This window comes from Phacochoerus africanus, chromosome 6, assembly GCF_016906955.1.
Source record: "Phacochoerus africanus isolate WHEZ1 chromosome 6, ROS_Pafr_v1, whole genome shotgun sequence".
Classification (NCBI taxonomy): domain Eukaryota; kingdom Metazoa; phylum Chordata; class Mammalia; order Artiodactyla; family Suidae; genus Phacochoerus; species Phacochoerus africanus.
Window position 1 is genome coordinate 97,819,238 of NC_062549.1, and position 24,709 is coordinate 97,843,946.

The window sequence follows — 24,709 nt, forward strand, 5'->3', positions numbered from 1 at the left end:
CTCGCACCCCCTGCCACCCTCGGCTAGAGGTAGGATATCCCTGAACCCTGGGCTCCCAGCCCTAAAACTCACTGCCTCCCCGAGGGCCCCCTCTAAGGAGGGTGTGGGGCGCCCTGAGGGCAGCCTCTCTGCCAGTCAGCCACAGAGACCCTCCTCCTTTCACGAGGAAAAGACCTCCCCCAACCCCCTAAAAATGTTTACAGTCTCTGCTGGTCCCTCCATGTAAATACCACAACCACCCGTGCGTTACCCGGCCTGGCCCGGACGCTGCCATCTCTCTTTCTGGGAGTTTAGACAATGTTTCCCTTGGATTTTTTTCTCTCTTGATTTCTCCCTTTGCTTTGGGGGGTAACTGGGTATCTGGGAAGAGGGGTGTGGGGAGGGCTAAAGGGTTTATTACCTGATCATTTTCTTTAGAAAGAGGTTTTAGGGAGAAGAAATGGGGTGGGGGTGGGAGTGGTAAGGGGAGAGCGGGGAGTCAGTTTCAAACACTTCTCTATGCTTAACTTATTTATTTATTGCATTTTACTTTTAAAGAGTTGGTCTTTTCTGTCTAAATAAAGAAAAAAGTTTTAAAAGCACCACATAAGCGTCTTGGGAGGTGGAAGGTAGGGGACTGAGCGTATCAGGGAGGGGGAGGGTGGGGAGGGAGAGTGAGGTTGGGAGAGAAAACTCTTATCAGGAAGGCCCAGCCCTCGCCCCGGAGCATGTCTGGGGCTTGATCAAGCTTCAAGATCCTATCCTTCCACCCTTCTTTTGCACTTAATTCTGGAAAGCTCTGCAGAGCTGGGCATATAGGGGAGAAAGCAGGTCGGCAGGCCTCTCCCACACCCAGCCCTGTCCCGCTGAAGGCTGAGGACATCTCACAGCCCAGACCCCAACTTCTCCCTTGTTCATGTGGGTGAGCTGTCCCAGCACCAGCCAGGGAGGGGGGCGGATACTGGGAGCTGACTGCACCACCACCATCTATGAAGCAATTGCTCTGTATGTGGCTCCCTTCTAGGCCTTTAATGTGCATTTCCTCATTTAACCTCCCAACAACCCTGCAAAGCAGGACTTTTTTAGGGCCGCACCCATGGCATATGGAAGTTCCCAGGCTAGGGTTCGAATTGGAGCTGCAGCTGCTGGCCTACACCACAGCCACAGCGACGCCAGATCCAAGATGTATCTTTGACACCCCCCTAGCTCTGCGCAATGCCGGATCCTTAACCAACACTGAGCGAGGCCAGGGATTGAACTGGTGTCCTCACGGATGCTAGTTGGGTTCATTACTGCTGAGCCACGACAGGAACTCCAGGATATAATTTTACAGACAAGGAAACAAAGGCTTTGGAGGTAAGTTAATTTACCCAGTGTCGCAAAGTGACTAAGGGATGGCTGCAGGAACAGAACCTAGGCCGAAAAGCCCATGATGCTCTTGTCTTATAACTAGATCCAAGAAGCATCTAGCAGGCTGGAGTAGTGACCCCTATCAAGCAGAAGGCAGATGCATTAAGCCCTAAGATCCCTCCAGTTCCTAGATTCCTCTGTGAACTGCTTTCAAGCTGGGGTCAGGGGCTCACACAAGTATCCTCTTTGATTCACAGCCCATGGGTCACTGGCTTCTTGGCAGCCACCTGCTACTCCACCCTCTTTATATCCTGCTTATAAAGGACCTTCCAGCCCCACACTGGCCTCAGGCCAAAGCTCTTCTGGGAGCTTAGAGAGATGAGTAAATCCCCACCTCCACCCCACACTTCTGCCTTCTCTTAAAACCATCCCAAACTAGTAAGAGTTAAAAGAGAAGTTAACATGTGCAGCACTCTAGGGATGTACCTGTGGACATTGTTTCAGGAAAAAAGTCTCTTGGATAGGTTAAGAAATCAGGGATAGGACTTACTCAGAAGGAAGAGAATCCAGTCAGGATTCTGAGCCAAGTATGAAGGATCTGAAATCTCAATTAGAGATACAGGGGTGGGCGCGTACGCATGCTCAATCAGAGATGGGAAGAGGGAGGTGTGCATAAGGAGGAGGAGGAGTTGGTATTAACATAATGAATGTTCCCCTGAGCTGCTCACATTGGCTTGCAACAGTTTCTGGGTTAGGACAGAAAGATGTAAGGTTTAAACCAAAGGGCAGCTCCTGGAGTGATTTACTGGCTGGTAGATTCTCCTGGGATTTGGGCCTTGGAGGACTAGGAAGCCTCCTCCTTCCTGGCATCTTTCCAGATCTCAGGCGGCCCCTCACACAAACCTTGAAGACTACATTTACTGCCTGTCACTGCTCCCTGCCGTCTCCCCTCCCTGCAAGGCTGCAGCCAGATTTTCTCCAGAGAAGCGGTGACTAAGTCAGGTTGCATGGTGGGGATGAGAAGACAGAGGCTTCTTTTGGAGAATCGAAACAACATCTGGACACGGAATCTCCAGGTACTCTGACAGCAAAACACAGGAGGCCATCTGAGACAGAAAAGAAACTTGTTTCTTGTATGAAGACAGATTTCTTGGGCATGACACCAGCTTCAATATCATCGAACGGGTATAAAGGAAGGGTAGTTCTGTAAGCTATCAAAGTTCACTAACATCTCTGAACAGAAGAGGCCTCAGTAATAAAAGGCAGAAGAAACAGGAAATGATGACAAATAGGATCACCCAACTTCAGACCAAACAAGATGAAACTCAGCACCAGTTTCCTCTAAAATAATTAAGTTACTGTTCAAATGTTAATGGCAGCATAAAGAGAAGAGAGAAGGAAAATAACTTCTCGAGGCAGAAAGTGGAGCTGACAGGTTAATAGCAGGGGCCGGGGAAAGCCTTCCAGTTTTAGAAAGAAAAACATTTAGGTCCTTCAATGCATTCCCATTCTGGGTCCGAATTTTCAGAGCTTTAAAATCTACGAATGTAATGCAAAGCGTGTCATTTCCTTAGATTTGACTTGCAGGGTTTCCTTTGCCTTTTAATTCTCCTGCTGAAATTTCAAAACCCTTCACTGCTTGTATTTGTGACTGATAGCCAAACCTCATTCTCTTCTCCAAATCTGAGAGCTTGGGCAGCCCTGAGTCAAGCTTCTGGCTCTTAAGATTCTCCTTCTCTGGCCCCTCTGTCAGTCTATGTCCCCAAGTTGACAGCTTCCCCTTACTCCCCATAAATGAGGTTGTGTTTTCTCATCTGCTCGATGAAAATAACTCCCAGCTGTGTGTTTCTAACCTACTGGCCCTCTGTCGGTCCTCCTCGCTAGTCAAGAGCACCACCATGTACCCACTTAGGCCAGGTCTCTGACCACACCCTTTCGGTCACATCTAGCATCCAAGCTGCAAAGCCCTACTGGCTCTCTCTCTAAATGCATCTCTACTGCCATCAACACTGCCCAGTCACCCTTGCCCACTGGAGGCCTGCAGTTCCCTCCTCACCTGTTTCTGAGTTCCCTCTCCTGCTCTCCTACGACCTGTTCTCCAGAGAAGCCACCTGCCTTCTACAAATTCATTCACAGATACTTACTCTGCCTTTTTCACTGTTGAATCCCCACCACCCTAATTGGTGCCTGGAACATTAGAAACCGCTCAGCAAATAATTAAGAACTAACTCCTGGACACCAATATGCAGGTTTCTCACACATGCCTAAATCATAATAGGTCCAGAGCTAAAATATTTTCTTCCCCAGAGTTTCAAGTCTTAAATTTTATAATCACCTAGACATGAAACCTTGGGAGTCTTTTACATAAATTCAGTGTTTAATATTAAATCACAAATATTTTAACTCCACAATTTTTCTCACACCCATTTCCCCCATTTCAAGTTATCACTGGCCTAACATAATTTGAAATCATGCAGTTTATCATGTCTAGTTCCTAATTGATTCCTCTGTATATATTCTGAAACATCGATGTTTCTAAACTGCAGCTGATGAGAAACAAAACTTTTTTTTTTTTTTTTAATGTAGAACACTTCACCTGGCATTTAAGGCTCTCCAAAGGCTGATCTTCTGTTTTATTCCTACATGCCCCTTAAGTCCTAATCAAATAGGACCATTTCTTGTTTATCTGGGCAAGTTTGATTCTCCACCCCATATCTTTTTGCTCCCAAATACTAGTTATCTGGCATATAATGGCTTAATAAAACTTGCTGAATGTCTTTTTGTTGAAATCCTGCCCATTCCAAATGGTTCACCTTAAACACCACTTTCTTATGTTAAGATTTCCTTAACAGCCTCCATGGAAAGATCTTTCCTCTTTTTCTGGTCTTTCTGGCACTTAACCCTTCCACTGCTGGGTATCATGTTCATTGCTCTGTGAGGCTAAAAGCTAGCAGAGACTTTTACTTTGCTTTTGTATCAATTTCAGTATCTATGCCCTGCACACAGAAGATATTCAATAAATGTTTGACTTTAACTTCTGTTAATTCTAACTCTGGAGTTTCACTTTCTACTTCTCTGGATTCTTTCCTTGTTAAAGAAAAAAACTTTTGGAGTTCCCCTTGTGGCAAAGTGGGTTAAGGATCTGGTGGTGGTGTCTCTGTAGTAGCTTGGTTCCCAGCTTCAGTTTGATCCCTGCCTGGCACAGTGGGTTAAGGATCTGGCATTGCCACAGTTGTGGCACAGGTTTCGGCTCTGGCCTGGGAACTTACACATGCCTTGAGTGCAGCCAAAAAAAAAAAAAAAAGGGAAAAAGAAAGAAACATTTCCCTCCATTAGCATAGTAATATTTACCAGATTCCAAATATTCAGTGCTGATGGCTGAGTGAGAGACCCAGGGCAACATCTCTTCCTGAACTGCCAAATAAAATGTCCAACTACTTCTTGCTCTTATTCTCCAATCAAGGAGCAAAAGCACACAGAGATTATAAAAACAAAAACAGGAAGGTCTGTAAAAATAATTTAAAATATCCAACCTAAAAGAAGTGCTGGGCTTTTCAGTGCAGATTCAGCCTCTGCACTGAGAAGAGTAGGTTTTCCTTTTTTTTTTTTTTTTCCAGCTGTACCTGTGGCATATGGAAGTTCCCAGGACAGAGACTGAATCCAAGCTGCAGCTGCAACCTATGCCACAGCTGTGGCAATGCTAGATCTTTAACCCACTGCACCAGGCTGGGGGATTGAACTCACACTGCTGCAGAGACAATGCTGGATCCTTAACTCTTGCACCACAGCTGGAACTCTCAGAGTAGATATTCTTAAGAGTACGCAGGCCATAGTATATGAGATTCCTCTGCAGAAGCAAAGAACATGCAAGACTACACTTATTCTCAGGAGTATGGGCAGAGGAAGGGCTATAACACCCAGAGTACATGGTATTGGGCTGCATTCATTAGAGGTAATATGTACCTTTCAGTTCAGATTCCAGAGAGAAGTTTCCTGAGTTATTCGAAAAATGAAAAGCCATATACACGTTGCTGGGGGTAGGGGAACAGTGCTAAGATCTGTCCCAAGGGCTCTGCCAGGCTCTATCTGCATAAGGCTGAGGTCCGAGAGAAGTCCTGTGTCTTAACATGGAGTTTGTGCGAGCTGGCATAACCAACCCTGAGAGCTCAGGGAGAAGAAGGGATTTTCAAAGGAGCCACTGGAAACAGAGCTCTGGGCCAGGGGGCCTCCTGGCTTCTCCTTTTCCCACCCCTCCCCATCTCCTGCCCTTTCTAGTTGCTCAAGAGAACTGGTGAGATGTTCCCGCCCATCTTCAGACTGAACATTCGAACTCCAATGTCCCTTCTTCACCTCTTCCCACACAACCCAAAGGATTTGTAGTCTAGGAAACCAAAGGATAGTTTCATCAATAAATCAATTTATTTAAAAGAATATGTTACAATTAATTACACTAAGTGACATTACCAAACAAGTTTAGAGTGGTTAGCTCTAGAACAAGGAATGAAAGAAACACTGTTAGCCATTGTGTGTCTGTGTATTTTCTCTTCACATTTCTTAAATCACAAATAAAAAATACAAGATACTGCAGTGAAAATACAATTAGAGTTTCTCTCAAATAAATTAAAAGTGTGCATGGCCTGGGGAAAACTGAAGCCCAGCTCACCAGCTTAAAAAGGGGGCATGATATAAAATTGGTGTCCAGGTTTAGCGGTTGGCTAAGTGCCTCCACCCCATATCACTCCCCTCTTGACTCTGTTCTTCCCCAGAGCCCTGAGCCTCTCCCACAGCCTCCATTACTGCTGAGCAGTGAGCTGACGCTGCCCATCTCAGTGAGACCTGGGGGAAGAGGAAGGTTGGAGGAGGAATCGGAAGATGGGGAGCTTCTTTAGAAGCACACCCGCTGCCTCTGCTCTCTTGAGTATTCAGCCACATCACCCTCCCTCCAAAAGGAAGCTAACATGACACAGGGAACCTGGGAGGAACCTAGTGGTATGCTGGAGTCCAACACACCAAATGGTTTCTACCACTAAATCAGTTTAGCCAGAGAACAGAGGAGAGAAGGGAGGGCAACCGCTGTCCCTCTAGGTCTGGAGATTTCAGATCACCCAGGATGCAGTCCTCTTTAAGAAAACTGCCTTCCAGAGCCAGGCCCTAAGTTGGCAAATTCTGAAATGAGAGAGAGGCGTCACCTCCTATTAAGAGCCCTATACCACTGCTCCAAGCATTGGATTTGGAGCTACAAGAGGGGAGAACCCAAAGCTACTGGCCTGGGTAACTAAAGGATGAAACTAGATGGGCCAGGCATGGGGATGTCGAACATTTATCTAACTCCTCCCCGAGAGCTGTCCAGGCCTAGGAGCTGCCCTGAACACTCATCTGTACTGAGCTTAGGCCCAGAGCACGGGAGGGCAGAAAAAAAGAGCGTAGAATAAAAACAGGAAGAGCAGAAAACCCAAAGCATGGCCCAAGGAACCCTTCTGCAGGGATTAGTTTCTGAGGGCCTGCATTTTCTCCTGATCCATAAAAATTATGAGCTTTGATCAAAGAGGATAGAAACTCTTTGTTGGGGAAGGGAGAACAACAGGAGTTCAGGGACATCCTGCTGGCTCTGCTGGGGCGAAGCAGGGGGAAGGGAGAGCCTCTCCATCTCCTAGAGACAAACTGCAGAAGAAGACTGAGTAGAAACCTCCCTGGGCAGAACCCGGGACCAAGAAAGGTGGGAAGGATTCGAGAAAGGAAGTACAAAGCAAGAGGGAAAGGGTATCACACTAACACTGCTTCATGCAAAGAAGAGCTTGACCCTATGGCGCTCCACCACCACGGCGACCTCTGCCTCCATGGCAGGACACCTGCTGTGGGTGAGAGAGAAGGCAGCGCCCCTTCACGTGCCCCACCCATCCCCTTCAAGCTGTAGCCGGGGGCTTTGTGAGTTGTATAACCTCAAGCAGGGGCTGTTCCTAAACAGATTCTACTAAGAGGCTAACTACCTCTGGGGCCTTCCCCCAGTCTCCAAGCATCGAGTGAGTGCCAGGTCAGATGGGGAACGGAGCAGCGTCTATCCACACTACGGGCCTCCCCGATGCCCTCACTCTGGAGGTCAGCATTTGGGCTTTCCATGGACTCCCGGGTTTGTTCATTCCTCTCCCACTCTGAGGGATCAGGGGACAAACTGCTGCTATTTTTAACATTCGAACAAAGCCAGTGCCAAAGCCCTCTTCAGCATCTTGGAGGGGGCAATCAAATACCTTCTTTCCAGGGTCCTATGGCTCATTATTAAATTCATTTAAGCCAGATGATGTTAATTATGTGCCAAAGCCTCCAAGTCAGGGATCACTCTCTGCAACTTTAAAATTCAGCTTTCTTACATCCTGTGCTCTGTGATTCCACCTGGCTTTGGAGAAGGGGAGGGAAGCTAGGATGTCCTATATGATCCCACAATCCCCAGGAGAAAGTGGCTGCCAGGATAACAGAGTGAGAAAGAAAAGTGGCCTGCAAAAACAAGTTACAAAAACCAGAAACTTCAAACCACCCCAACACTGCTCAGTGGAGTTGAATACAACCAACTACGGTTGTCTCCCAGTTAGACAAAGCAAAAATGCCATCCTGTGGAGGTTTTTGTTTAGAAGGTAGAGAAGGAAAAAAGAAAAGAAGGCTCAAAAATGTGTTTCAGGTGCATCTGAGCCAGATCTAGAACTCCCAATGCGCTATCTTTGGAGCCTGGGGGTTGAGAATGTTGCCCTACTCCAGGCAGCCCTGGCCCAGACCCTGGGATGTAGCATTTAGGTCTCAAAAAGTCTAACTGCAAGGTCAGATGAGGAGCTTTTTGAGGGACAAAAAGGTTTTCCTTCAGTCTCCTTTTAATTAAAAGTTAAGATCCAACCCAAATCAACCATACTCCTACTGCTCCTTCCTGAGTCCTGAGCTGGCTCAGATGGGCTATGGTTTGCTTGGCACAGACCATGGACCCAATCCAAGTTTCCCCAAGGCCTTGAGGATACTGTCAGATCCCTCTCCAACACGGCTGTTTAAGGAAGTCGAGGAGAATGTAATAGTTATGGGTGGTTACTGGTTAGGAATGGAGTGGGGAAAAGCTTACGCACATACGGCCTTTCTGCCTTCCTTCCCCCAACCTAAATCCAATCTTTGTGCCTAAAGGTATCAGCTTTAACTCTGGTCCCGAGTACTGTCCCTGCTTTAGAAACAGCAGGGGAATGGGAAATCACAATCACGAAGTACTTCAGGTTCCTGTGGCATTAACATCATCCTGAGGGCACCCCGCCCCACTTCATTCTAGGCCAACCGCAGGAAAGCATACAGGGGACCCTAGAGAAGCAGGAAGATGTATAATGTGGCTAAAAGCCATGAGTGGAAGAGAGAGATGAACCAGGAAAGTTGTCTTGGAATCAAGAGGCCACACCAAATCATTAGACTCTCCCTACAGATCTGCAGCCTTGCTGCCCTTGAGAAACACACCTTTCTCCTCCCCAGCAGCCTCTCGGAAGATAAAGAAACTATGCTCCTCAGACTCTATGGCAACCCATGATCCACAATCGTCACTCAATACAAAAAAGGGGGGGGAAAACCCAAGCAGGTTGTAAACTTTGAGTCCTTCATGAGGAGAGGTATTTTCCCTGTAAAGTTTTTTTTTTTTTCCTTTTTAAAGTTTGTTTCAAAATAAAGAGAGCAAGAGAGAAGTCATGAATTCTAGTGAAAGGTGTGTAAAAACACAAGCTAAAAAAGGTACTGCCATCAATATGAAATTTAAAAAGAAATATATATATGTATATACGTGCAGCTAATTTGTGTATATATAATTTTTACATACATACATATATATGTCTGAACAGTGCAAATGGATGGAGTTCATAGTTCCAGTTTTAAAAATATAGTACAAGGAGAGTCTGTTGGTATGAGGCCCAGGTAAAAGGACAAAGATACCTTTGGCGAGTTGGTTGGGCTTATTTCTTTTCCTGTCTTAACTCAGTTGACTCCTGGTGCTGACCAATCTGCTGTTCTCTACCAGCTCAATTCCAGAGATAGGAAATTCAGAGGGATTATTAATAATATTTAGTTTAGGGCTTTTGAATATAATGACTTTTTTTCCTTTTTCTCTTCCTTTGTGTTAATGGTTACTCTGTCTGACATGGGAGACGAAAGGGATAAGAGGATGAGGGTGAAAAGAAGGGAAGGGGGTAACGAAAGGCTAGGTGGCCACATCCCTCTGCTGTGACCTCGCCATCTGGAAAATGTTCTGAAAGGAAAAAAAGAAAAGAGTTACTACTGGGAAGCCTTAGGTGTCCACGTCTCCTGCCATCTAGAGACAAACCCTCACACATGTATGACTGGATGACTCGAACTGACTGGCCTCTTCCCCTGATATAACTTCCCATCGAGGTTCACAGCCTTTTAGAGCTGGAAGGAACCTAGGATGTTAATTATCTGGTTCAGCCTTCCCGTCTTATGATGAGAAAAGATGAGAAAACTGAGATCCAGAGAGGCTGATTTGCCCAAAATCAGAGAAAAAAAGATAGGAGAGAATCCAGATCTGTCTCCCAGAGCTCAGTGTACTTTCTATCATACCAAGAATATAATGTTTCATGTTTCTGACTTTACCTTCTAAACCTCAGAAACATTTTCTTTGGGGGTAGGTAGCAAATTATTCAGAATCTTCTAAATTCTGCTCTAGCACTGGCAGATACAGACAGCAGGAAAGCAGCAGCAAAAACCATCTCACACACACACATTCTTGGTTAGCCTAGACAGACTCTTCATGATTCATCCAGTCAGAAAAGCTGAAACTAAAGCTGCCTTTTCTGGGTCAGGAACAACATGGAGCGTGATTTGCTAAAAAAAAAAAAAAGAAAAAAAAAAAAGAAAAAACAGGCAGAGGAGTCATGAGACTCTCATGAGTCCATAAAGTCATGAGAGAAGAAATAGCTTGTAGCCAATGGCCACCCTCTAAACAAGAAGCACAGCTTTTCTGCACAGTCCATTCAGCGTCCAAGGCTAATAATAACCAATAACCTCTCTAGAAGAGTATCCTGGCTCATATGGGATAACCACTCTCTAACTAACATTCCTAGAAAGACGGAGATGAGGGCCCCAGGTATTTGACCATAGGACTATACATTTCAAACAGACAAAATTTTTAAAGATAAAAAAATCAATTCAAGATTGTCTAGAATTACCTCTTTTCTCCACTTGAGCTCGCAGAACACCCTCTCGAAGCATTCATGCATGTAATTGAACTGAAAAAAAAAAATAGAAGCAAAAAAACAGAGAAACACTCACTGACTTCTCAAGGCCAGGCACCACAGGACCATGCCTTTGAACTCCTGCCCAGAGTCACCTTCCAAACTTCCTTAGCCTAGAGAAAAACCCTAACAAGCCCCATAAAAACCCAGGCCTGGCTCATCTGTTATTCTCTGGCTCCTTCTAGTGGTAATCGTGAGTCAAGTGGGACGTGAAACTGCAATCCTACTTAGGGCTAAAAGAAAGACAGAAAGAACTAGGGCTCTAAGATTCAAAGAGGTCACGTCTTAAAACAACTGCTAGCCCTATAGCTCTCTCCATTATGCATTTAGCTTCGGGAGAACTTTAAGCCCAATCTACTTTCCCCAAGCATGCTTCCCCATCTACCACTCACATATGGTGTGAAGATTTTAAACCCATCGAGGCTTCTTCTCTCCTCTTGCATATTCAAAACAGAAGGCCATTCCTTCTTCATCTGTATCCCATCGTTGCATCTCATCCCATTCAAATGCTATTACCTGATTCTAAACAACCAAGAACAAGGGTATACATTTTAGAATGCTGCAGCTCCTGTTGTGGCGCAGCAGAAACAAATCCGACTAGGAACCATGAGGTTTCGGGTTTGATCCCTGGCCTTGCTCAGTGGGTTAAGGACCCGGCGTTGCTGTGAGCTGTGGTGTAGGTCAAAGACACGGCTCAGATCTGGCGTTGTGGTTGTGGTGTAGGCTGGCAGCTATAGCTCCGGTTCATCCCCTAGCCTGGGAACCTCCATATGCTATGGGTGCGGCCCTAAAAAGACAAAAGAAAAAAAAATTTTTTTTAGAATGCTGGGGAGCTTAGGTAAGATGGTTCTGAACCAGGCAGCAGAAAAGAAATGAGTGGAGATGTTTACATCATTTCAGGGAAAAGACCAACAAGGATAAAAGTCAGTGTAAGCAGCCAGTGAAGGTGAGGAGCAGTGTGGACCCAGTGCCCATTTATCTAGCCCAGTTAAACACTTTTGATTTCATTTCCCCCCAGGTGGGATCTGAAACATAGCAAGTGAGTATCAAAATATTCCCAGTGTGCTGGCCACAGCCACCTGACAGGCCAGCTATACACTAAATGAACTCTCACCTCCAGCTGTCCTTCTTCAGTGCAGGCATGCAGTTTAAAGTGCGTGATGCTGATGGCTGTGATAACATGCCCCTTCCTCCTGGAGTCACATGCACAGTGGGGGAAGATGATTTCATTGTAGCCCTCACAAGTCCTTAGCATATTGAGGTACTAGAAAAAAAAAAAAAGGAAAGGGAAACCATTTTACCATGGAACTAAACCATCATCAAGAGCTGCCGAGATGGGCAGAAGAAAGATCCAAGAGAATCCTCTCCCTCAGCAACCTGAAGACCTTGCCTCTGGTCTCATATCCATCGCTAAGCTGGGACAAGACTCCTTAATGATCCTTTATCCTACTTCTAAATTCCATCTCCATACTTCCAACCATGCCCTCTTTTTCTGCTTAAAACATATAAACGAAGCCAGAAGAGACACTGCAACCAAGACTCCTAGGATGAGAGGGAACTCAAAATGCTATTTAGTTTAGACCTCGATGTTCATGTACCTAAGGGATGGGATCCAAATCTATCCTTCTAATAAAGGAAAGGATTAGAAGTTACAATTTCTAGGCCACTGATCCTTTCTCTATTACCAACTAGTTCCCATTCAGCCCTACGGTCCTCCGGGTCTCCAATATATGTCTCCTTAAAAAGCATATGGACCAAAATCAAGTGACATATATGACACTCTCACAGCTACAAAGCTATAAGACTAATCCAGACAGTTCTCTCAACTATTGGCTCTAACTCAGCTCTCTTTGTCCCTTCTCCTCTATAGTTAAGGCTGACCTCACTATTTTGAGTTGAGGGGAGAGAGAATAGGAGAAGATGAGCAGGAAAGAGACTAGAAGAGAAATTGGGAAAAGATGATAATGAAAAAAGAAGATGCATGGACTGTGACCTGGTTTCTTCTCAGGGATTGCCTGGGAAACAAGCAAATATTCCTGTGCCTGTGTGACACCCCCATTTGCATGTCCTTCAGGAAGAACAGGGCACAGTGGTGATGCATGCAGAGAGTTAGAGAGAGGGCAAAGGTGTAGCATTCAAGCTGATCTCATCTAGATGGGTATGAAGGTTAGAACACACTGGAGAGTTGCCTTCTCCCTCACCAAGAGAAAAGAAGTATAAGAATCACTAGCACAAAAAGGACCCTAGGCAACCTATGGCTCTGGTACCAAGAAATGGCACTTAAGACTGTTGCTGCTGCCACCAGGACTGTCTGAGAAGCATCAAGGGCCCAGGAGGAAAAAAATCATACCACATGCTCCCCTCCCTATTTTATATTTATTTCTCTTAGGTAAAATGATAGCAACTGGAGTTCCTATTATGGCCCAGTGGGTTAAGGACCCAACATTGTCTCTATGAGTATGGGGGATGGATCCCTGGCCTTGTTCAGTGGGATAAGGATCCAATGTTGTTGCTGCTGCAGCACAGGTTGCAGACACGGCTCAGATCTGGCGTTGCTATGACTGTGGTGTGGGCCTGCAGCTGTAGCTCCAATTCTACTCCTAGCCCGAGAACTTCCATATGCCACAGGTACAGGCGTAAAAAAAGAAAAGAAAAAGAAAAAAACAACAAGGTGTTCCTTTCCTGGTGCAGAGGAAATGAATCTGAGTAGGATCCATGAGGATAGGGGTTTGATCCCTGGCCTCACTCAGTGGGTTGGGGATCTGGCGTTGCTCTGAGCTGTGGTGTAAGTCGCAGACATGGCTCGGACCCCGCATTGCTGTGGCTGTGGAGTAGGCTGGCAGCTGCAGCTCCAATTCGACCCCTAACCGGGGAACCGCCATATGCCATGGTGCAGCCCTAAAAAAAAAAAAAAAAAAAAAAAGGAAAAAACAGGAGTTTCCATCATGGCACAGTAGAAATGAATCCGACTAGCAACCATGAGGGTGCAGGTTTGACCCTGGCCTCGATCAGTGGATTAAGGATCCGGCGTTATGGTGAGGTGTGGTGTAGGTCACAGACCTGGCTCGGACCTGGCGTTGCTGTGGCTCTGGCATAGGCTGGCAGCTACAGCTCCAATTCAACCCCTGGCCTAGGAACCTCCATATGCCATGGGTGCGGCCCTAAAAGGACAAAATACAGGGAAAAAAAAAAAAAGCAACTTTAAAGATGAAACCTTAAAAGCGTGGCAAGAACACAGGGCTAGGGCCAATTCAGAAGTACCATGATACTTCATTTGCATCGGTTTCCTTCTCTCTGTCTCCCTCCTTCTATTACCCATCCATCCCCCTTTATCATCATCTTTCCTGAATCAGTGATTAACATGGATACTGTTTAGCCCTCCTACTGGCACAACGAACAAAAATATGGTAAATATGACAGTGGATGATACAGCAGAGAACTTTTCTAAGGTTATAACAAGCAGCCAAGATTGGGACAGGAAACAACACAGAGGGCTGATCAAGAGCCTGGGCCCAGACTGCCCTGGGCTTGAATCCCGGCCCCATCACTTCCTAACTGTGTAACCTTGGGCAAGTGACTTAACTCAAGCCAATTACTAAATCCCTTAGTTTCTTCTTCCATAAAAAGGGAAATAATAACACCTATACCATAGTTATTTGTGAGCTCTAAAAGTATCTAGTGCAGTACTTAGTACCTAATACACGTATTCAATACATAATAGCTTTAAAAAATAATTTTAAAGGTTCTATTAAGGTAAAGTGTCACTGGAGAAACTTATGGTTTTCAGAAATTCTCAGGTTAGGTTGGATTTCTCAGCTTTAAGTGGGCAGTCTCTATACTCCTGGATTTGCAGAAGTGTAGCGAAGAAATATTTAAAATTTCACATAGATCCAAAATCTCCAAAGGAAAATGAATTTTTGTTTTCAAACATATTTACACAAAGGTATAGCTATATATTTCAAATGCAAAATTATCCTATTCTCCTTTCATGTTAATTTTTTTTTTTTTTTTTTGCTTTTTAGTGCTGCACCTGCGGCATATGAAGTTCCCAGGCTAGGGGTCCAATCAGTCACAGCTGCCGGCCTACGCCACAGCCACAGCAATGCTAGATCCGAGCCACATCTTCAACCTACACCACAGCTCGTGGCAACGCCAGATCCTTAACCCACTGAGCGAGGCCAGGGATTAAACCTGCGTTCTCATGGACACTAGTTGGGTTTGCTTCTGCTGTACCACGAAGGGAACTCCCTCATATTAAATTTTGAGTAGTTAAATACGTATCCTAAATTACCTTCCTGGATTTGCATACCACTTAGATGATGGCCCACATTAGGCAAGAGAAGAGAACAGGTATGGCACAGGACATTTTATAAAGTTCAATGTTTGGCAAGATAGGTAAATACTACAATATTACAGTTATTAAAGCAGAGAAAAGTACTCAACAGAGCAGAACGCTTTAGGTGAGGGGGTTGAGGTCCATTCTGGAGAACTTTCTGTTCTCCAAAACAACCTGCCAAGGGGCAAACCAGATTTAAATTGAAATAAAGGCTTGAGAGGAACCTTCAGAGCCAACTCTCCCAAAGTCTAAGATTCACTAGGGTTGCTTCTGTAAAAGTCTTTACAAGAAGCCTACCCCTAGAGATTCTGGCTTAGTAAATGTGAGCCGGGGTCCAAAAATCTGCATTTTAAGCAGTCTTCACAAATGACTCCCAGGTAAATGAGGTGGGGACTAGACTTACATCATTAAAAATTATGCTGACACTGGAGTTCCCACTGTGGCTCAGCAGGTTAAGAACCCAACTAGTATCCATGGGGTTCCCATTGTGGCGCAGCGGAAATTAATTCGACTAGGAATCAGGAGGTTTCAGGTTCGATCCCTGGCCTCGCTCAGTGGGTTAAGGATCCATTGTTGCCATGAGCTGTGGTTGTAGACTGCAGATGCAGCTCGGATCTGGCGTTGCTATGGCTGTGGCGTAGCCCAGTGGGTACAGCTCCCATTAGATCCCTAGCCTGGGAACCTCCATATGCCACAAGAGCGGCCCTAAAAAGACAAAAAAAGAGAGAGAGAAAGACAAAAAAAAAACAAACAAGTTTTCTGTTCACTATGTTATACCTGACCATCCAAATGTGAGATTCAACCTAACTTTGTAATTAAGTAGAAAGCAAAAACATTTTGATCATCCTGGGTATTACGAACTATGGCAAAGGTATGAACTGTCTTCTTTGGAAAGCAAGGGAACTTACACAAAGCTTATTTATCTGTCAAGAACTTTGAAGTATTTTGTCAAGAGTCTACTTGATAAGCTAGCAATCTGAACATGTCCAATTTACAGAAAAGAATCTTAAAGTGAGAAGTTTGTGAACTGCTGAAGGTCACACAGTGATTTGGCAACTAATCATAGTTTTGTGGCCTAATCTTAGGCCTATCAACCATGCTAAGCTATAATACACAATGGTATCAAGACCTACAGGCTCAGAAGGGTCCATATGAGGTGGAAGTTTCAATGTACTAACAGTGATCATTGGTTAATACCTGAATAAAACCCAAACTGAGGGTGGAGGGGGAGGTATCTTTTTAAATCAGACTGCAGTATTATGGAGCTGGTACCCACTTGTATACCAGCACTAAGTTTTTAAGACAACAGAATTCCATAAACGTTTAAGCATATTTTATACTGAACTCAGATGAACCCACGTGGAAAAATCAACATACCAACTTCACTCAAGTTCTCAGCTGTGTATTATAAGATACAACCTATACAACCCAAACCTATTTATTTCTCTAGCACTTTGCACTGCGCCTGGCCTAATGTGGTGCTCGACAAATATTTTTTGTTAAATGAATATATGGAAGAGAGTGTTTGGAATGCTATACATGCAAAGAAACATGTATTCCGTATTCAGGAGCCCTTATGAGGTTACCTTGATTCTGCTGGCTTTGACAAAGGGAAGGAACTATTGCAGAGCCTGATAGCCCTTTTCACCAAAAAAGATGCAGATGTGTTGGTCAAAATCATTCATTAATACAGAAAAGATGATATCGTTATCTTAGAGAAGAGATGGGAAGTTGAGTTTTTTTAAATAATGATTTTTATTTTTTCCACTATAGCTGATTTACAGTGTTCTGTCAATTTTCTACCGTACAGCAAGGTGACCCAGTTACACATACATGTATACATTCTTTTTTCTCAGGGAAGTTGAGTTTTAAAACTTTGTCTCCCACACAGCAAAATTCCCTTAACCAAAATTCTCCCAGGACTTAATTCAAAAGATTTTTGTGTGTTCTATTTCAACCTGTTGGTATATACAACATTGGTGGATGCTTCCCTTTTTGTCCTATGAGTGATAAAATAACTATCCCAACTAAATATAAGACTATGGGCTAATAAAAAGTTCAATGGCTAACTTGTTTCTTATGCATTCTTATTCCAATACAATTAATTTAGAAGGATCAACAGTCCCTCATAAAAACTGCATAGAAAGTACAAATGAAATTCAAGTGACCTATCACAACTATTACCAATGTGATTACTGCTTTGTATGAAATCATGAAAAACTGTAACTAGAAATTTTTCAACTATATGAATTTTCCAAGAAAGAAGTTTTAAAGTGATATGAGTGGAAGTTTTTTTTAAGTGTTTTTTCTGGAGTTCCCGTCATGGCTCAATGGTTAATGAACCCAACTAGCATCCATGAGGACGCAGGTTCAATTGCTGGCCTCGCTCAGTGGATTAAGGATCCAGTGTTGCTGTGAGCTGTGGTGTAGGTCGCAGACATGGCTCAGTTCTGGCATTGCTGTGGCTGGGGTGTAGGCCAGAAGCTACATCTCCAATTCGACCCCTAGCCTGGGAACCTTCATATGCCACAGAGTGGCCATAAAAAGACAAAAATAAGATAAAAATTTAAAAAGTGTTTTTTCTTTTATTTTGACAATTTTCATCCCTCTTTTTATGGCAAATACAAACCCAAAACTAATTTTAAAATATTCAAGGATTATCGTAGATAGCCCTATTCAACAGAAATCTGTGATGATGAAAATGTTTCATGTAGGGGCTGTCCAATACAGTAGCTATTAGCCGCATGTGCTATTCAACACTTGAAATGTGCTAGTCCATCTGAGGAATTGAATTTTAAATTTTATTTAAGTTAAATGAATTTAAAATTACATTTAAATAGCCACCTGAGGCTAGTAGCTATGGAATCAAAGAGCACAGGTCTAGGACATCATATTAACCAAAAGCACTACTGAGCATAAATATTTAAGCAACAGAAGAAATGGAAGCTATGAAAACAAATGATCCTGCAGTTGCTAAATCACAACTAAAATAATTTCTAATGTTAAACATCTAAATATTAATCATTTGAGTTTCTGCTGTGGGTCAAGGATCTGGTATAGTCTCTGTGGTGGCAAGGGTTTGATCCCTGGCCTGGTGCAGTGGGTTAAAGATCCAATGTTGGGCGTGCCCATCGTGGCTCAGTGGAAACAAATCCGACTAGTATCCATGAGGATGTGGGTTCGATCCCTGGCCTCACTTAGTGCGTTAGGCATCCAGCGCTGCCATGAGGTGTGATATGGGTAGCAGATGAGGCTTGGATCCCACCTGCTGTGGCTGTGGTAAGCTGGCAGCTGTAACTCTGATTCAGTTCCTAGCCTGGAAACTTCCATATGCTGCAGGTATGGCCCTAAAAAAATTAAAAAACAGGAGTTCCCGTCGTGGCGCAGTGGTTAACGAATCCGACTAGGAACCATGAGGTTGCAGGTTCGATCCCTGGCCTTGCTCAGTGGGTTAAGGATCTGGCGTTGCCGTGAGCGGTGGTGTAGGTTGCAGATGCGGCTCGGATCCCGTGTTGCTGTGGCTCTGGTGTAGGCTAGTGGCTACAGCTCCGATTCGACTCCTAGCCTGGGAACCTCCATATGCCGTGGGAGCGGCCCAAGAAATAGCAAAAAAGACAAAAATAAAATAAAATTAAAAAATAAAAACAAAAAACAAAGATCTGATGTTGCCACAGCTGTGGCTCAGATTCACTCCTTGGCCTGGGAACGTCCATGTGCCATGGGTACAGCCAAAAAAAAAAAAAATATATATATATATATATTTATAAATTCTTACAAAATCTTACTTTTATCATATTAAATGTTTTGCACATCTCTTATTTTAGGACTTTTTTTTAATCAAAAAAGAATATTGTTTGTAGAAAGAAGAACTTATACCAATCCTTCTCAAACTCTTCCAAAAGACTGAGAACACTCCCAAACACATGCTAAGATGCCACCATCAGTTCAATACCAAAACCAAAGACACCACACAAAAAAGAAAATGAGTGGCCAATATCTTTGATGAATATAGGTGCAAAGATTCACAACAAAATATTAGCAAACCGAATCCATAAAAAAGATCATACACCACAACTAAGTGGGATTCATCACAAGTTCACAAGGATGGTTGTACATATCTAAATCAATCAATGGGATAAACACCATATCAACAAAAGACAAGACAAAAAACCCCACATGATCATCTTAATAGATGTAGAAAAAAGCATTTGATAAAATTCAACATTGATTCATGATAAAAATCCTTTCCAAAGTGTATACAGAGGGAACATATCTAAACATAATAAAATCTATTTATGACAAACTCACAGTCAATAGAATACTCAACAGTGAAAACCAAAAGCATTTCCCCTAAAATCTGGAAGACAGACACTGCTTGGATCCTGCTGGCTATGGCGTACTGACTAGTATCCTTGAGCATGCAGGTTCAATCCCTGGCCCTGCTCAGTGGATTAAGGATCTGGCGTTGCCATGAGCTGTGGTGTAGGCCGAAGACATGGCTTGGATCTGGTGTTGCTGTGGCATAGGCCAGCAGCTACAGCTCTGATTTGACCTTTAGCCTGGGAACTTCCATATGCTGCATGTGCAGCCCCAAAAAGCAAAATAAACAATTTAATTAATTAATTAAAAAAATAAAATACAATAACTCTTATAATTGTACTCCTCAAAATATAGTACTTAGGAACATGGAGTTCCCTTGTGGCTCAGCAGGTTAAGGATCCAATGTTGTCACTGCTGTGGCTCTGGTTACAGCTGTGGTGTGGGTTCAATCCCTGGCCCATGAACTTCCACATGCCACTGGCACAGGCAAAAAAAAAAACCACTTAGGAATAAACTTTCAAGGAGGTGAAAAACATATGTTGAGATCTATAAAACATTAATAAAGGAAACTGAAGATGATTAAAAGAAATGGAAAGACATCCCATGCTCTTGGAATGGAAGACTTCATACTGTTAAAATGGCCATACTACCCAAAGCAATCCACAGATTTAATGTAATCCCTATCAAATTACCCAAAACATTTTTCACAGAACTAGAACAAATAATCCTAAAATTTATATGGAACCATAAAACATCCAGAATTGCCTCAGCAATCCTGAGGAAAAGGAACAAAGCAGAAGGCATAACCTTCCCAGACTTCAGACAATACTACAAGGCAACCATAATCAAAACAGTGTGGTGTTGGCACAAAAACAGATATATGGATCAATGGAACAGAACAGAGAGCCAAGAAATACACACACACCAACGGTCAATTAGTCTTCAACAAAGGAGGTAAAAATAAACAATGGAAGAAAGATAACCCATTCAGCAAGTGGTGCTGGGAAAGGTGGACAGCTGTATGTAAGTCAATCAAGTAAAAACATTCCCTTACCCCCACACTCAAAAATAAACTCAAAATGGCTGAAGACTTAAGTATAAGACATGACGCCATTCGGCAAATGAAATGATGTTCAACATCACTAATTATTAGAGAAATGCCAATCAAAACTACAATAACAGCCAAGACATAAAAACAACCTAGATGTCCATCGACAGATGAATGGAAAAAGGTGTGGTATATACACATAATAGAATACTACTCAACCACAGAAAATGAAATGCCATTTGCACCAACAATGATACAACTAGAGATTATCATACTAAGTGAAGTTAGAAAGATATCACTTATATGTAGAATCTAAAATATGGCACAAACGAACCTATCTATAAAACAAAAAGAGACTCACAGACACAGAGAACAGACTTGTGATTGCCAAGGAGGAGAGGGAGTAGGGAGGGATGGAATTAGAGTTTGGGGTTAGCAGATGTAAACTAAAATATACAAAATGGATAAACAACAAGGTCCTACTGTATAGCACAAGGAACTATTACATTCAATATCCTGTGATAAATCATAATGGAAAATAATATAAAAAAGAATACATATATATATAAATAAATGAATTACTCTACTGCACAGCAGAAATTAATACATCGTAAATCAATTATATTTTTATTTTATTTTTTGTCTTTTTTCTTTTTAGGGCTGCACCCACGGCATATGAAGGTTCCCAGGCTAGGGGTCTAATCGGAGCTGTAGCCACCCGCCTACACCACAGCCACAGCCACGCCACATCCAAGCCGCATCTGCAACCTACCACAGCTCATGGCAACGTCGGATCCTTAACCCACTGAGTGAGGCCAGGGATTGAACCCGTAACCTCATGGTTCCTAGTGGGATTCGTTTCCTCTGCGCCACAATGGGAACTCCTTCTTTTATTTTTAAAAAAATCAATAAAGGAAAAGATAAATAGCACAATATTAAAAAAACGACCAAAATATGAACCAGAATTTCACCAATAAGGGAATATCCAAATGGCTAATTAAACTGTGAGAATTCATTCAAATTTGTTAGAAATCAAAATGAAAATTAATATAAGTAAAATTTATTAAATTGATAAGTAAGAAAAACAATTATAATCCCTGTGTTGGCCAATATACAAGGAGATGACTCTTTCATACATATCTGATGAGAATAAGAAATTGGAATGGAATTTGGAAATATTATTCATGAGTCTTTAAAATGGTTTTTATTCAAGTAATTCACTCTCAGATTAATATGCTAAATATAACATCATGGATAAGGAGAAAATAGTATTATTTGGTTATTATTAATAATAAAGTTATATACCCATATATAATATAACACAATAGCTTCTTTGTGTGCTAAATGGACTTTACCTCCCTTTTTTTTTTGGCCACACCCACACACAATATGTGGCAGTTTCCAGGCCAGCAATCCAACCCATGCAGCAGTTGCAACCTGTGCCACAGCTGTGGAAACACCAAATCCTTAACCACTGCACCATAGGGGAACTTCCTAATTTTTTTTTTATTAAAGTGTAGTTGATTAAAATGTTGTGCCAATTGCTGCTGTACAGCAATGTACTCAGTCTATACAGATATTCTTTTTTTATATTATTTTCCATCATGGTTCCCGCTCCTTCTTCAGTTAAGCCATTGAACAGGTTGCAGTATCTTTCAAAAATGACTAGAACAACAGAGTTAAGAAGGGGCATTTTATAAAGCGCTTATAGGAACATAAACCTACCATGACCATTTTCCTTTGTTCATACAACTTCTGTAATTGGTAGGACTTTTCCTCTGCTTTGATGTAACCTTTTTTCACATCATCAACAGCCTGTCACCAAAACAAAGGCAGGGAAGAAAGAAATGTAAAAATTATTATCAAGCACATACTTTTTTTTTTCTTTGGCGCCTACAGCATGTGAAAATTTCTGGGCCAGGGATTGAACTTGCACTGGGCCAGTGACCCAAGCCTCTGTAGTGACAACACTGGATCCTTAACCTGCTATATACACCATGAAGGAATGCCTATCAACTGCATTCTTGATAAAAATAAGGAGACAAAGATTCATTTTCAGAATAACTCTTACCTATTTGGACCATTGCCATCACCAGTGAAATCTGCCACGTGGGTTATTTATTGGAATAAGTAGCATTTAAAGTGTCTGGTATGGAGTTCCCGTCGTGGCGCAGTGGTTAACAAATCCGACTAGGAACCATGGGGTTGCAGGTTCGATCCCTGGCCTTGCTCAGTGGGTTAAGGATCCGGCGTTGCCATGACTTGTGGTGTAGGTTGCAGACGCGGCTCGGATATGGTGTTGCTGTGGCTGTGGCACAGGCCGGTGACCACAGCTCTGATTAGACCCCTAGCCTGGGAACCTCCATATGCCATGGGAGTGGCCTTAGAAAAGGCAAAAAGACCAAAAAAAAAAGTGTCTGGTATGGAGTTCCTGTTGTGGCACAGAGGAAACGAATCCAACTAGGAACCATGAGGTTGCAGGTTTGATCCCTGGCCTCGCTCAGTGGGTTGAGGATCCGGCGTTGCAGTGAGCTGTGGTGTAGGTCACAGATGTGGCTCAGATCCCGTGATGCTGAGGCTCTGGCATAGGGTGGCAGCTGTAGCTTCGATTAGACCCCTAGCCTGGGAACCTCCATATGCCACGGGTATGGCCCTAAAAAAGACAAAAAAACATAAAAGTGTCTGGTATGTACTCAAGGACTGTTCTAGGCACATCAGGGATCTGGTTTCTCCTGTTAAGAGTTTTAAATTCTGGTTAATTTATACAGATGAAACAACTAGAGAATACTGAAAGATAGTATTAATGATAAAGCAGCAAAAATGTCTGGTATAGATAGTAAGTGATACATGCAGCCAGAATGGGAGAGCTTATTGCTTATTATAGTTATGAGGGAAGTCTAGACTGAACCACAAAGAATAGATTGAACAGAAGAAACTACAAGCTGAAGTCAGAAAACAGGAATGGGTTTGAGCTTAAATACATTCAAAGACATGCCTGATTTGAATAAAGGGTATCTTTTAGGGGACAATGAAAAATAATTCTGGATAAGTAGGTTAACAGAGTATGGAAGGACCCTGAAAAGCAGGCACAGAAATTTAGGAAGACAGCAGGAAGTTAAAATAAACAATTTTTAAAAAATGTTTAAGAAAAATTGATCTATATACAACTGCCAAATGATTTTTAAAGCTAAGGAGAGACTGAACTAAGGGAGATCAACAATGTTGTGGTACTTTAAGCATGAAGTGAAACAAGAGCTTAAACTCGGGTGGTATCAAGTGGAAGAGAGGAAGTGATAAATCTAAGACCATGAATGGAAAAACTTCAGCAAGGACTTGATTCAGGCAATATGCCCAGCTACCATATGTAAATTCTAAACTATTCCTAGTTCAGCTATGTGAAATACACATTCCCTTCCCAACTTTACTTCACCCTTTTTCCACCCCAAGAAAAACTTTAAAAAATCTAATGGAAGGGAAAACTGACCTTGGGGGAAAAAAAAAAAAAAAAAAGAACAAATAGAACCATTTGTCCAGGGCATTCAGGATCTAACCTAGTGAGTTACTGAGAACAACTCTAAGTAGGCACCAGGCAGAGGCCCACTTGAACCTTTATCAGAAAACTGCCTATTCTTTAAGGTAGAAATCATTCCCAGTAATTTTTTTTTTTTTTTTTTTTTTGCTTTCTTTAAGGCTGTAAAGAATGGAATATAAGCATATGGAATGGAAGTTCTCAGCCTACATCACAGCCATAGCAATGTGGGATCCGAGACTCATCTGCAACCTACACCACAGCCCACTGCAACACCAGATCCTTAACCTACTGAGCGAGGCCAGGGATCGAACCCACATCCTCATGGATATTAGTTGGGCTCAGTACCACTGAGCCATAATGGGAACTCTCCCATAGTCTTTTAAAGGAAAATATTTGCATAGCAGAATGAATTCAGGATTGAAGTCAAGAGACTAGGCTCAGCTTCTAGCTCTGTCACCTACCAATATGCATTTGAGTCAGTTACTTACACCCTCTCAGTCTGTAAAACAGGAATAATACTCATCTTGTAGGTGGACAACAAAATGAGATAAAAGATATTAACAGTTTTGTAAAGTATATATACATATATATAAATAGTTATTATTACTATCCTTGATATTAGAATCATTTACCTAAGTTAGCTTCTAAGAACCACACAAGGATATTAGCATGCTGCTGAGGACTATCTAATGGAAAGATGATGCCAGCCTCTCCTCTAGCCACACATGCGAGGACTCACTTAGGCAGAGAGGATTATATTCATAGAAGGGATGCTCAATAAGAACTGCTGCCAATGTCCTCAAGAACCTGAACACTGTTATTTATCACCAAAAGACTCAGCTGCTCCAGGCCAAATTTAAACCAGTTACTGAAAAGCTGGGAAAGAGGTA

At 42.8% G+C, this 24,709-nt stretch overlaps 1 protein-coding gene across 1 annotated transcript in view; it reads right to left on the reverse strand.

Moving 5' to 3' along the window:
* Window positions 1-5,724: 5,724 nt before the first annotated feature.
* The window catches only part of SNX27 (sorting nexin 27), an 85,789-nt gene continuing 66,804 nt past the window's right edge, over window positions 5,725-24,709 (reverse strand). Inside the window, 6 exon segments of the mRNA XM_047784652.1 lie at window positions 5,725-9,580; window positions 10,518-10,577; window positions 10,976-10,993; window positions 10,995-11,105; window positions 11,698-11,847; window positions 22,013-22,102. Coding sequence (XP_047640608.1) covers window positions 9,533-9,580; window positions 10,518-10,577; window positions 10,976-10,993; window positions 10,995-11,105; window positions 11,698-11,847; window positions 22,013-22,102 — 477 coding nt within the window. The 3' untranslated portion in view covers window positions 5,725-9,532.